The 14,000-nt window shown below is 47.4% G+C and overlaps 2 protein-coding genes across 6 annotated transcripts in view; one reads left to right on the top strand and one right to left on the bottom strand.

Annotated features, from left to right (window-relative positions):
- CAPS2 (calcyphosine 2) overlaps positions 1-10,318 on the bottom strand; it is an 85,258-nt gene extending 74,940 nt beyond the window's left edge. For 3 of the 5 annotated variants that reach the window (XM_033951714.1, XM_033951719.1, XM_033951718.1), the window contains exons 1-3: positions 9,582-9,718; positions 6,922-7,020; positions 5,013-5,059 (exon numbers count right to left, since the gene is read on the bottom strand). In XM_033951714.1, coding sequence (XP_033807605.1) covers positions 5,013-5,059; positions 6,922-7,002 — 128 coding nt within the window. In that variant the 5' untranslated portion in view covers positions 7,003-7,020; positions 9,582-9,718. Of the gene's footprint in view, positions 1-5,012; positions 5,060-6,921; positions 7,112-9,581; positions 9,721-10,266 lie in introns of those variants that run through there. The other 2 variants (XM_033951716.1, XM_033951715.1) reach the window with 2 other exon arrangements.
- The window catches only part of LOC117363631, a 40,976-nt gene continuing 36,935 nt past the window's right edge, over positions 9,960-14,000 (top strand). Inside the window, exon 1 of the mRNA XM_033951720.1 lies at positions 9,960-10,252. Coding sequence (XP_033807611.1) covers positions 9,994-10,252 — 259 coding nt within the window. The 5' untranslated portion in view covers positions 9,960-9,993. The remainder of the gene's footprint in view (positions 10,253-14,000) is intronic.

Here is a 14,000-nt window from a genome sequence, read left to right as displayed (position 1 = left end):
GGGGAAAAGGAGGAAACGCGTAAAGGAACCTCCCTCCCCAGTCGAGAAGAAAGGCATCCGCTTCTTGACGGTCCAGGGAGTACATCCGAGAACAATACAGGGGAAGTTTGCGAGTCTCCGGGGAGGCAAACAGATCCACCTGCGGAGTCCCCCAGCGGTCGAAGACGTCGCGTAGGACTCTGGAGTTGAGTGACCACTCGTGCGGCTGGAGAAGCCGACTGAGTTTGTCTGCCAAGCAGTTCCGTTCTCCCTGGATATAGACCGCCTGTAGGAAGATGTTCTGGGAGATCGCCCATTCCCAAAGGCGCAGAGCTTCCCGGCAAAGGGACCAAAAGCCTGTCCCACCTTGCTTGTTCACATAATACATGGCCACCTGGTTGTCCGTTCGCACTAGGACTACTTGATCTCGGAGTAGGTGGAAGAACGCTTGAGCCGCCAGAAAAATGGCACGAAGCTCCAACACATTGATGTGACAGCGGCGATCCTCCGCCGACCACAGTCCCTGGGTCCGCAGACCGTCGATGTGGGACCCCCACGCGTACTCCGAGGAGTCCGTGGTCAGAACTTTGCAATGAGGAGGGACGAGAAAGAGCAAACCTCCGGAAAGATTCGAAGAGTCGGTCCACCAACGGAGCTAACGTCTCAAAGAAGGAGTCACTGCTATGCGACGAGAGACAGGATCGCACTCCTGGCACCACTGAGAGGCCAGAGTCCATTGAGGAATTCTCAGGTGCAGTCTGGCGAATGGAGTGACGTGGACCGTAGACGCCATGTGGCCCAGAAGCATCATCATGCGCTGAGCCGACACCACTGGAAGCTGAGAGATCAGACGGCCCAACCGAACCAAAGCCTCCAAACGAGGAGGAGGGAGGAATGAACGGAGGCGAACAGTGTCCAGCACTGCGCCTATGAACTGAAGTGATTGGGCCGGGCACAACTGTGACTTGGGAAAATTCACTTCGAACCCTAGTCGCTGAAGGAAGGCGATAGACTGTAGGGTCGCTGAGATAACCCCCTCCCTGGTCGGGGCCTTGATCAGCCAATCGTCCAGGTAAGGGAAGACCTGAAGCCCCCGAGACCTCAGGGCTGCAGCGACTACCACCATACACTTCGTGAAGACTCGAGGGGACGAAGCCAGGCCGAAGGGGAGGACCCTGTACTGCAGGTGTAGCTCGCCCACCTGGAACCGTAAGAATTTGCGGAAGGCGGGATGCACCGGAACATGGGTGTACGCTTCCTTCAGGTCCAGGGAGCACATCCAGTCCCCTTCCTCCAAGAGAGGATACAATATCGGAAGTGACAACATCCGGAACTTCTCCCGGACCAGGAACTTGTTGAGCTTCCTGAGGTCTAGAATGGGACGCAAGTCCCCGGTCTTTTTTGGGACCAAAAAGTAACGGGAGTAAAACCCCCGCCCCCGCTGGTCGGGGGGTACAGGTTCCACCGCCCGAAGCTTCAACAAGGCCCTGGCCTCGGCCATGAGGATGGGGAGCTGGGTCCGATTGTATGGGCAAGCCCCCGGTGACTGTTCCGGCGGCGCAGAGCAAAAGTTGAGAGAATAGCCCTCGGAGACGGTTCGGAGCACCCAAGCGTCGGATGTTATCTCGGTCCAAGCCGCGTAAAAGGACCGGAGTCGACCCCCTATGGGAAGGGGGTCCGGCGCAATCGCGGAGGGGGGCCGGCCCCATCCGCCTAGCCCGTCAAAAGGACGGCGCTGGCTTGGCAGGACCCTGCGCTGGAGTTTTGGTTTGTCCCCCTCTGCCCTGTCGAGGGGGACGCCGAGGCGGTGGCCTAGAAAAAGCCGGGGTCGACTTTTGAGGGTACCGCCTCGGGGGAGGCCGGAAGGGTTTCTGCGGCGTGGCTCGAGGTTTCGGTCGGACCAAGGAGGCCAACGAGCGCTCCTGTTCCGAGAGCCGTTTGGTCGCCGCCTCCAGGGATTCATCAAATAATTCGGACCCCACGCAAGGTAAGTCCGCAAGGCGTTCTTGCAGGTTTGGGTCCATATTGAGGGTGCGTAGCCACGCCAACCGGCGCATAGCTACCGCAAAAGCCGACACCCTCGATACCAGCTCAAACATATCGTACACCGCATGAAAAAGGTACAGGCGCAAATGAGACAGGTTGGACATAAACCTGTCAAACCCTTCATTGCGGGAGTCCGGCAAGGCTTCACGATATTGGGGCAGATCCTTTACCATGCCACGCAGATAGGACGAAAAGGTAAAGGCATAATTTAAAACCCTGGTTGCCATGAAGGAATTCGCATAGAGGCGACGACCAAACTTGTCAAGGGTCCGACCCTCCCTGCCGGGCGGGACCGCCGCAGAAACTCGGGAGGGTTGCGTCTTTTTGAGCGCAGACTCGACCAGCAAGGACTGGTGGGAGAGTTGAGCCTTCTCAAAACCCTTGGGTGGAATCGTCCTATATTTGGACTCCATCTTGGACGGGACCGCAGTGACTGTAAGAGGTGAAGCCAGGTTCTTAAGTAAGGTCTGATGAAGGACCTTATTCAAGGGCAGCCGAGGGGATTCCCTTGGTGGAGTGGGAAGGTCCTGCTCCTCGAGGAACTCTTTAGTATATTGAGATCCAGCCATGAGGTCCAGACCCAAGGCACGCACCATGTCCTGCACAAAGCTGGAGAAGGAGGACGGTCTGGCAGGCGGCGAGGGAGTTCTCGACCTCTCCGCCGAACAGAAGGGGGAAGCCTCGTGAGAATATCGTGGTTCCCTACCGGACCCCGAGCCCCATGAGGCCAGATCCAATGGCCTCGAGGGGGTCGGGGAACGTCTCCGCCTCGAAGAACCCCTGGGAGAAGTCCCAGGCGTCCGAGGGACCGAGGCACACCCTCTTTTCCTCGGCGAGGAGTCACGAGCGGCGAGGAGCGACCACGTCGACGAGGAGAGCCATGCAATCGCTTAGGCTTCCTCGGGCGACGCCTCGCCCGAGGCCGGCCCGAGGGCGAGGAACCCCGGGAGGACCTCGAGGAGGAGGAGGAGGAAATCCGTCTCACTCTGCGTACCTTGTCCCGGGGCCGTACGCTGCTCTCAGGCGGGCCCCCGAGGCCGAGGTCGAGGGCAAGGTCGAGGCCGAGGTCGGCGGTGCCCCAGTACCCGAGACCAAGGGAGTCGAGACCGTGGTCGCCGAGGTCGGCGCCCCCGAGGTCAAAGCAGTCGAGGTCGCAGCCCGCTGCAGTTGTTCGAGGGCGCCAGACAGCTCCGAGGAAATCAATGCTCGGAGCAGGTCCTGGAACGCCGGAATCCTGACCATGGTAGGCAGGTCCGAGGCCGGGGGATGCTCCCTGGAGGGCGACCTCGGTCTCGAGTATTCCCTCGGGGCATTAGTGGCCGGAGTCCTGGGCGGGGCCAAGGACGACCCACCCGCCGCAGAGGAGCTCGAGGATGGCTTCTTCGATGACCCTGGAGTCGGGGATGGAAAAGAGGACTTACCCGAGGCAGGTTTGGTCGCAGGCGTCGAGGTCGAGGGACGCGGCGAAGCTGAGGGCGCCGAGGCCGAGGTCAAGGCCGGGGCCGAAGCCGACGTCGAGGCCTTCCCGGGCGCGGAGTCAACTGCGAAAAGCTCCGCCATCCTGGCGCGGCGTCGACGGAGCGCTCTGGCCTGAAAAGTGGAGCACCGATCGCAGGAGTCAGTCGGATGCTCGGGTCCAAGGCAGAGAAAGCACCACCGGTGGGGGTCAGTGATGGATAGTAACCGCTCACACCGGGTGCACTTTTTGAAACCCGTCAAGGGACGGGACATGAAAACCGAACCGACCGACAATGAGGCCGGGTCGCGGCTCACGGGAGCCCCCGGAGCCGACGGAAAAACTTTTTTTTTTTTTTTTTGATTCAAAGACGTAGAAAACTAAAAGAAAGAGAAAGCAAGTACCACGACCGAAGAAAAAACACCGGACGCGGCGACAGAAGGCAAAATTAGCAGAGCTCAAATTCCACAGGGCTTCTGGCTCCGTGGAAAAAACTGAACTGAGGACCACGAGGTGGGATGCGCCCTCTAGTGGGCGAGAAGGCATGCACATGCGTGGTGCAGTGTAGCAAACTTGAAACTTCAATCAAGTTTGCTTGAAAAGCTGTCCGCGCTGGGGCTCCGTAGATGACGTCACCCACATGTGAGAATATGCTGCCTGCTTGTCCTGGGATAATAAGGTAATCTTTTTACTGGACTTATTTTAATACATTTTTTACTAACTTTTAGAGACCAAAACCCCCTTTCTCAGGTCAGGACAGTATAATGTAACACCAGTATACTATATTGACCTGAAGAAGGAGGCTATGGCCTCAAAGTTAATTGAAAAATTGATTAGCCCAATAAAATGGTATATTCTTATCTTCAATTTATGTTTTATTTTTATTTGTTAATTTGTAAAGTAAAGTGGCGATTGTTATGTATCAGTTTTTTCAAATTTACATTTACTGTCTTTATATTTTGCACAGTATTAGGGGACAAGTGTCACTGTTTCTGTGGTGTTGCATTGTATGCAGAGTCTGGTTTCTTGGTGGTTCAGTTTAACTTTTGTCTACATATTTTTATTTTTAGTTTGTGATTATTCCATATTGGGCGAGGGTGTATCTGTGTTCTGTGTGTATGAAAAGGACATGGTTTTCTGTTACCATCGACTATACAGGATCAATTGATTGTGCAGGATCTGGTTTGTTTAGTTTTACATTGCATGTATTGGTGTTCTAGTGCTCACTGCAGTGTTTAAGATGCTGCCTTGTCCTAGGTGTACCCTTGTTGTGTGACTCATGGATTATTACTAAAAATAACTTTTTTATATAGAGGAGAGGGTTGTTAAAAATGATTAGCACTGGCTGTCATAAATACTAGGTACACCACTGGATTTAATGACCCTATTCTAACCACCAAATTTCCCCGTCCCGCCAAGTGTATTCTACAGATTCTTTAGTTAATGATGATAATCTACTTTCTGTTACTTTATGAAAGTCACAAGTTGACGAAGTAAACCATTTACTCTAAAAGAGGAAGAAATAACTTACTCCGCTGGGCGAAGCTCATGTGTAGCTTGTGATTTAGATCGCCAACCCTATAAAAACACACAAAATTATTCCATGCTACTCAAACTCAAAAATATATCTTTTCTTAGAACAAATATATTCTTAGGAACAAAAGTATTTAAGCAACATGTTAAGTTCATTTCACCTTGACATCAAGTCCCCATTTTCACTCACATTCCTTACAATCATAACTAATTAGTTAAGTTCGACCAAATATTTGTTAGGCTTTTACTGCCCTGTCTAACTCAGCTGCCCTCTCACCAGGAGCTGAGTGTAGCCCCAGAGGTTATACACAAAATAATTTATTTTGGGGTGACTGTCATTTTTAAATAGGAAAACAAAAAGAAAAACATGAAACCAGTGCAGCAACATGTAAAATAAAAGGGTGGATATGGGGAGATAAAACCCACAGCGTACACCAAAGGGAAACTGGAAAGACAAAAGGCTCAATAGCATAGGTGTATTATAGTAATACACCTTTATTAGGTACTCTAAAAATATAATGCATCCACAGTCCTTTAAAAACAGTCAAAAACAAAGGTAACTTTGGACCTGAACTATTGCTTAAGACTCTCTCTCTTGATTCTCCTTTTTATCAATCCCTAAGTGAATACTTCCTCTTCTCTGTTCTTCTTCTTTAAGAGACTGGAACTTTGCCTCTTGATTTTTGAGGTACCTAATTTAGACACCAATTCCTGCTTTTCCTCTAATTACAGAGTGGTATATCTCCTAAGTGGTGATATTAATAAAGGGATTTATTTGCTCTCCTACTTAAGATCGCCAGCAGGAGGGTGCCCAATCCCTCCTGCCAACCCCCCCAATGAGTCCCCCTGTCCCCGAACCCCCCCCACGAAATGCCCCAACCCCCTCCCCGGATCCCTCCCAATGAAACCTCCCCTCCCCAGGCTCACCTACTAAGTTGGACGGACAGATAGGTCCTCGCACTGTCCAGCCAACAGGCCCGCCCCTCCCCTGCCCAACCCATAGGAGCCTAGGGCCTGATTGGCCCAGGCGCCTAAGGCCCCTCCTATGGGCGGGGCCTTAAGTACATGGGCCATGTCATCAGCAACGCAGTACGGAACACCCAGGCATGAGAAGGCCATGATGAAGCCTGTGCTGTCATTTGTTACCAGGTATTTCGGTCTCGCAGTCAGGGTTCGGATGGGAGAGATGGAAGGGGCGGGGGAGGGAGCAAGAGGAAGCCCTGCTGCCGGCGACTAGGGCTTATTTTCGGGGATAGGACTTATATTAAAACCTACCCCAAAAATCATGCTAGGGCTTATTTTTGGGGTAGGTCTTATTTTCGGGGAAACACGGTATTACAGAATCATGCCTAACTTAAAAACCATAGGTACCATTAAAATAGGCTAGGGTTTTAAAGGCCTACATTATAGGTACCTAAGTCCTTTATAGAATCACACAATCCTTCTCCACTCCTAAACATGCCTACTTTGGAGTTAGGCGCCTATCTACCAATTAATTTTTTTTTCAATTACAAGTTTGTTAAAGCTCATAATTGAAATCAATTTACTAATTAACCCCATCCCCTTTTACAAAGCAGCACTAGCAGCTGCTGCTGTGGTAATCACTCTGACGACCATAGGGAATTAATGAACATTGGAGAGTTTTCCATAAGAACATAAGAATTGCCACTGCTGGGTCAGATCAGTGGTCCATCGTGCCCAGCGGTCCGCTCCCACGGTGGCCCTTATGTAAAGGACTAGAGCCCTAACTGAATCTAGCCTTACCTGAGTACGTGCAGCATTGTAAAAGAAGCTCTAATTTAGGTGCCTCATAGAATTTCCTCATCTACTCTGTGTGAGATATTTCACAGAACATAATTGGCAGCAACTTAAAAAATATATTTGCAAGATTTATTTTCCCCTTATACCTTAAGGCTTTTCTTCCTTGCTGAAGACAAAACATCTTGTCCTCTTGAAGTTGCTGCTACTCCCTTAATCTGAAGATCCATTCAGAGAAGATAACAAACCTACCAGAAAAACAACCATATCTCATATGCAAAGAAGAGAAAAAAATATATATCATCTGACCACCAGCAAACTCCATGAACTGTTGCAGATCTGGAATCACAGAAATTAAGGAATGGTGTTAAAGTCATGTAAAGTCTCTAATACTAAGGGTTCTTTTAACAAGGCCGCAATGGTGAGGCTACCACAGTAAATGTTCCTATGGGCTTCGGTGCATTTACCATAAAAGCCTCACTACTGTGGCTTTGTAAAAGGGGTTCTAAGGATAAAAATAAAACATGAAAAACCCCACACATTTTACCTTGACTAGAGCAGTGTAACACCCTGTATCTTATCTATCATCAAATACTATATGAAGACCCGATCTATATTAATAAAAGTACACAACATGGATATTTATATGACCCCTGCTGAAGAATGCCTCTGCTATAGGATTGTATGGAGAACCATCTCTTGTGGGAAAACGTGAGTATAAGAGACCCTGCTTACAGCAGAGCCTGTGTGGAGTGTTTCCACTTAGAGGGGAAGATAGCATTGTCCCAGGAAGAGGGTGAGACCCGGAGTATATCACCACATGTACCAAAGGAGTTGTGTGAAGTATTTAAGAAATATGCTGAAAGAGTATTTGAATTGTCAATACTGTAACAGCAATGCTATATTCAATCAAGTGTTCAGGTAGAGTTATAAATTTGCTTTTGGCCTTGGCTCGATTCCTTAACAAGAGAAGTAAGGACTGAGTGTGATGCTTGAACCCAGAGTAAATCCAGCTCCAGCCTAGGCCCAACTGAAAAATAGAACGTTTCTTTATGTGAATCCTGGAAACAGGTCCCTAACCCAAAGAGCTAGCTGATGTCCAAAGACTGTGTATGAGTGAGACTAGGGCTACATTTCTACCAAGTACTTTAGTTACTGCAGTCCTAGAATAAATTGAATAAAATAAGAGCTTAGCTCTTCAAAAGCTTCTACACAGGTAGCAAGCTTCTACACAGGTAGCAACCTCCTCCCCATCCCTCAATTAACTTTATCCACCTCTGAATTTGAATTCCAGGTGCCTTCCCAAATAATGTGGGCAGGCTGCATAGGAGCATTCCAGGCTCTGCAATGGAGCCAGAAAAAGCAGCAACATTCACCCCTGCTGAAAGGATGAGGAGAGTGCATTAGCAATAGTACAGGGTGCCCACAAAACACTCCTTGATTTTAAATGGTTACAAACCCAAAATTAATTGGAATATTCTTTCAAATTTATTTTAAAATTTTTTATATTGCCTAATCAGACTTCTAGGCAGTGTACATCAATAAAAAGAAGCATGCAAGGTACATTAAAACTAAGATAAAATAACTAAATTAGTAGGTAGAACATCACTAGTGTGGATTAATACACCAAATAGACTGACAAGACGTATGTCCACAGGAGGGAAGGGGGGAGTGAACTACAATATTGAGGCTACAGTTTCATCAACTCATAGTTTCATATGATTATCTGCTGATTACATACACTCGATATGCGCCCCACCTGTTACTCAGCAAACATCGATGCAATAATCTAACTCAGACCAGAATCTCCAAAGCATATCCAGCATGATCACGTTTATAGCTTCAGTAAGGAAGCTCTTCTTATAGGAGAAAAGCACCCTCCAGGGATTCAAGACAAAGTTAGACAAGTTCCTGCTGAACCAGAACGTACGCAGGTAAGGCTAGACTCAGGGCACTGGTCTTTGACCTAAGGGCCACCGCGTGAGCGGACTACTGGGCACAATGGACCACTGGTCTGACCCAGCAGTGGCAATTCTTTGGTTCTTATGCGATGCGTTCGTGCAGGTCATCCATAGTTGCAGGTAGCGGAGGTACATACACTCTGTCTTTCACGTAGCCCCAAACAGTAATGTCCAGTGATCTCGGGAGCCACTTGAGGAATACCTGATCATTTTGTTGCGTTGCATTATCTAAGGGTTGTAACTTCTGCACCAATTGCAGCTTATAAGGGTGAAAGTGCAAGTGATTGTGTAAGAGCTTGCTAATCGTGCTTTTTGGGACTTGTATTTCCCGTCATCTTATTTACAAACATATTCCAATAAGTTTTCGTTTTGTAACCATTTAAAATCAAGGCGCGTTTTTGTGGGCAGCCTGTATAGGTAATTTATTTGTATCCCGCCTTTCCCAAAGCAAATACATACACAAGTATAAACAAGACAATGCACATGCCGCAAACAGTAAGGGCTCCTTTTACTAAGGTGTGCTAGCGTGATTAGCGCGCTATGCGGCTAGAACTAATGCCAGCTCAGTGCTAGTGTTAGCGTCTAGCGCGCGCTATTACGCGCATTAAAGCCCTAATGCAGCTTAGTAAAAGGAGCCCTAAAAGGAAAATAGAGCCACCATCGCTCTTCATACTATATAAAATTCAGAGTACCAACTTCAAATACAATAATACTTAATTTGACCAAAAAAAAAAAAAAGATGCTTCTTCAATCATTTTTTTTTTTTTTTTTTTTTTGGAAACTCCGTAAATACTTCTGCCGACGGACACAGACGCTCGTCCCATTCCCATCCTTATTCTCCGCGTTACCTGCTCACGCAAAGCCCCGGGGCCCAGGCGGAAGGAAGTGGCTGTTGCTTAGGTTTCCGTCAACAGCCCGAGGTAGACGCGAAGTCGCTGTGCTGCCCAAATAGGGGCCCGGCCCGGCCCGCCCCCGGCTCCTCGCGTTTAGGGATCCGGCCTCAGCTCGTCCCCCCTTCTAGACTAGAGCTCGAGCGTTACGTGGAGACGCCGCAAAGGAGAAAAGCCCGAGGGTTCGGCGGCCATGTCGGTTGTGGGCAAGAGAGGAGACGCTCGGCGATGTTTTCACCTTGACTAGCGGGAAAAGATGTCGCGAAATAACGAGCTGGGAGCGCGTGCCGGCGAAATATAGGAGGACGGTGGGAGGAATCTCCCCGGAGAGAGGCCTATGCGCGCCCTATCTGTTTTGCCCCTATGAAAAATGGCGGCGCAGAACTCACGCTCGTCCCCCACCCCCGGCGGTTCTATGCTGCAGCGGGACCCAAGGGAGCGGGTCCCGCCCAGGCTCGACCCTGCTGCGGACGGAGGGAGCGGAGTCTCGGCAGTGATGGCGCTTTCTCCCTTGCACCAGGCGCTCTTCGCCGTCTCCTTGGGCCTCTGCGTCTTCGTGGTGCTGCCGAGGTTCTTCGGGGGAGCGCGAGAGAGCCCCGGCCGTCTCGCGCCCTACGAGCGAGCCCGAGGTACTAGCCCAAACCTGCAAAAGTTGTATTTCAAGGCGAATTCCGATTCCTTTTCTGGGGACTCTCTTAATTGTTTACAGATGTCTGAGCGTTGTAATATTATTGCAGCGATTCGTGGTTATTGTGCTACATTTACAAATAAAATTAATAATTTAAAATTGCAATAAATATTTGAGAAAAGGTGGGGGGGAATGGTGTTGGTGCAGCTGTCCTTGTTATCAGCATACCGCGCTAACCCAATAGCAGCAAATAGCTGCAATAATATTGCAACGCGCAAATATCTATAAACAATTCGAGAGTTCGCAAAAAGGAATAGGAATATATTCATTTCCTATGCATATCCAGTTTAATGGTTAGCGCGGTATGCGATTAACAAGGAAAGCCGCAACCAATAGGGAATAAAAGCTTTATAAGCCCTATGAGATAACACTCTTATTCAGTTTATAGAGGAATTGGTCTATGTGATTGGCGATTTGAATCTGAGGGACTTCACCTTGAAAAAGCTTATTAGCCAAGCATGTCGGTGAATTCATGTCCCCGATTTAGACCACAAAAATTAAGTATTAGCTAACTTAAAGTATATTATATGTAGAAAGAATATTTATTCAACTATCTAATGATATAATTAGTTTTTAAAAACCTACTTATTTAAAAATTGACTTATTTAAAATCTAATCTATTTATACAAACATTCTTAGATCCGATGAAGATTTAACACTTAAATAAAACTATTCGAATTCTGAGTGGTGTTGCTGAGGATCTTATAAACTGAATAAGGGTGTTGGCTCATAGGATTTATAAAGCTTTTATTCCCTATTGGTTGTGACTACTACGGAATAACCCCAGTACTACTATTGGAAGAGTACTAGAACATTAACAAGGAAAGCTGCACTAAAATCTAACATGATTCCCCCCCCCCTTTCTCAAATATTTATTGAAATTTTAAATGATTAATGTTATTTGTAAATTTTTCTAAATATAACAAGCACAATAACCATGAATCGCTGCAAATAATATTACAACGCTCAAACAATTAGAGCTCACAAAAAGGGAACAGGAACATAGTACAGTGGTACCTCAGTTTACGAGTGCACCAGTTTGCGAGTGTTTTGCAAGATGAGCAAAACATTTGCAAAATCAGCACCTCGGAGACCGAGCGTGGCTCGATTTACCAGCGCCCCCCGCGATCCAGCACCCTCCCCCCGCGATCCGGCACCTCCCCCCCCCCCCCGATGCGATTGGTCACCCCTCCGCCATGATTGGGCACCCTCCCGCCGCTTCTTACTGTCATCTGGGCACCGGCATGTCCTGTGCCTGGTGCCGGTGCCCGAAGATCGGCCTCCTCTTCAGAACGTGAACTCGCAGGCCTTGAGCATGCGCAGATGCTCAAGGCCCAGCAGAAGAGGAGGCCGATCTTCGGGCACCAAGCACAGGACATGCCGGTGCCGGTGCCCAGATGATGGTAAGAAGTGGCGGGGGGGTGCCGGATCGCGGGGGGGGAGGGTGCCGGATCGCAGGGGGGGGAACGTATCAAAGCGAGTTTCCTTTATTTTCTATGGGGAAACTCGCTTTGATAAGCGAGCATTTTGGATTACGAGCATGCTCCTGGAACGGATTATGCTCGTAATCCAAGGTACCACTGTATTACCAGAGAATGAGAACAGTATGCATCCAAGATTCCCCATAGTTTCAGATAAAAGATGGCAAATGATTATGTTTTAAGGCTATAACTTCTTCATATTTTCTAAAAGCACATAGGGCTCCTTTTATAAAGGTGCGCTAGCATTTTTAACGCACGCACCGGATTAGCGCTAGCCGAAAATCTACTACCTACTTAAAAGGAGGCCGTAGCGGCTAGTGCGCGAGGCAATTTAACACACGCTATTCTGAGTGTTAAGGAAAGTACAAAAGGAGGGTAAAAAATTGAAAAGTATTGATAAAAATTGAAAAGAAAATTAAGAACTTTTTTTTTTTTAATTAAATTTCTCGGAGCCTAAGACAGAGGACATGTGAGTTTATGCAGAGAATGGGATCAAAAGAGACTCAGATAATTAGGTCTCAAAAGCATCGACTGTAAATAGTGTCCCTAATTTGTGTCCAGTATTGTTAATTTTTATTTTTTTTAATTTTATTTATTTATTCAATTTAATTAATACAAACAAGCAATAAACATACTTGTACACAGATTACAAAGAATATTATAAGAAAAATCTATAACCCCAAATCCACTTTACTCAGTGTTTTTGGTTACTTAATAATAATTCAAATTATTTAGTCCACAACTTTTGGAGAGAGACTTAAGAAAAAATAAGAAATAAGACAAATCTTATCCAACTTAGAAAGCGGCATTTTTCTGCAGTGCTACAGCCATTCATGGCAGGTTACTCATTTTCAGTTACAGGCACTAACTACATGCTCTTTAGATTCTATAAATCCTATCAATTGTTTAGGCTCAAAAAATAAGTAATTCTTATTCTGATGTGAAACAAAACAGTTTACAGGAAATTTCAACATAAAATTTGCTCCCAAGGCTAGGACTCTTGGCCGTAATGCCAAGAATTCCTTCCTACGCCTCTGAGATCTCAATGACATATCAGGAAATATTCGAACATTAGAACCTAAAAATTGATCATTAATATGATGAAAAAACAAGCGTAGTATATATTCTCTATTACTTTCTAAAGCAAGAGTTATTAACAGGGTTTTCCTTTCCGTTATAACCTCTAAAGAGTTCTCCAGAAACGTCGTTAAGTTCATATTGTCATTATTTGTCCCTTGAATCTCATTAGGAGTGGAAACTTCCACAGGTTTCTTTACTTGAAGATAATTAGCTCTAACAATTGGTGGCAAACTTTCTGTAGGAATTAGCAAAATTTCCTTAAAATACTTTCTTGCCATCTCCGTTGGTGAAATTAAGGGACATTTAGGAAAATTTAGGAGTCTCAGATTATTTTTCCTTAATTGGTTCTCAAAACTTTCCATTTTCCTGGCAGTAAATGATCTTTCTTTTACCAATTCCAAATCCAAAGTTTTCATTTCGGATATTCTTGACTCCTGTTTTTCTAATTTCTCACTTAAATCTTTAAGGACCAAGCCCTGTTGCTCCACTTTAGAGTGAATAGTCCCATAATCAATTTTTAAAGTGGAAAAGGACAGTTTGAGGTTAGCGTCCATAACTGATATGGCCTGCCATAAAGCCTCCATATTTATTACCTCAGGCTTCTCCAACACCCCAAAGTTGATGTTACTTCCCCCCGAAGCTCCTCTCACCTCCTCTGCAGGGTGGGAAAGTTGCTTCTGTTCTCTAGCTTCTTCAGCTCCCGATAAAATTGGAGCTGGCTGTCCTCCTTCTCTGGGGATCGATGTGCCTTCCGGGGTCATCGTTACCTCAGGAACTCCCGACTCTGGACTGCTTCCGGGTTGCGGTGGTGGCTTCCTCTGCTCCGGGCTCAACAACGTCCGAATGTGCTGGCTGAGTTCGCCCGACGTATTCGGGCTTACCCCTGAAGTAGCCCCCGAAGATTCGCTCGAGCGGGCTAATGCTCCCTCGATTGTAGTTTGCACCAGACGCGGTGCCGCTATCGCCGCCGGAGGATTGCTGCGAAGGGCTCCTTTCCTCTTCCCCATATCGAGGTAAGAGGGTTGCTAGATCGCTCAGCAAACGCCTGCCGACTGCAAGAGAGGGAGCCTCCTACTCAGGCGTCCGCTCTCGTCGCCATCTTGTTTCTCCCAGTATTGTTAAATTTTA

The sequence above is a fragment of the Geotrypetes seraphini genome, chromosome 7, assembly GCF_902459505.1.
Source record: "Geotrypetes seraphini chromosome 7, aGeoSer1.1, whole genome shotgun sequence".
Taxonomy (NCBI): Eukaryota; Metazoa; Chordata; class Amphibia; order Gymnophiona; family Dermophiidae; genus Geotrypetes; species Geotrypetes seraphini.
This window is presented reverse-complemented; position numbering and strand designations above follow the sequence as displayed.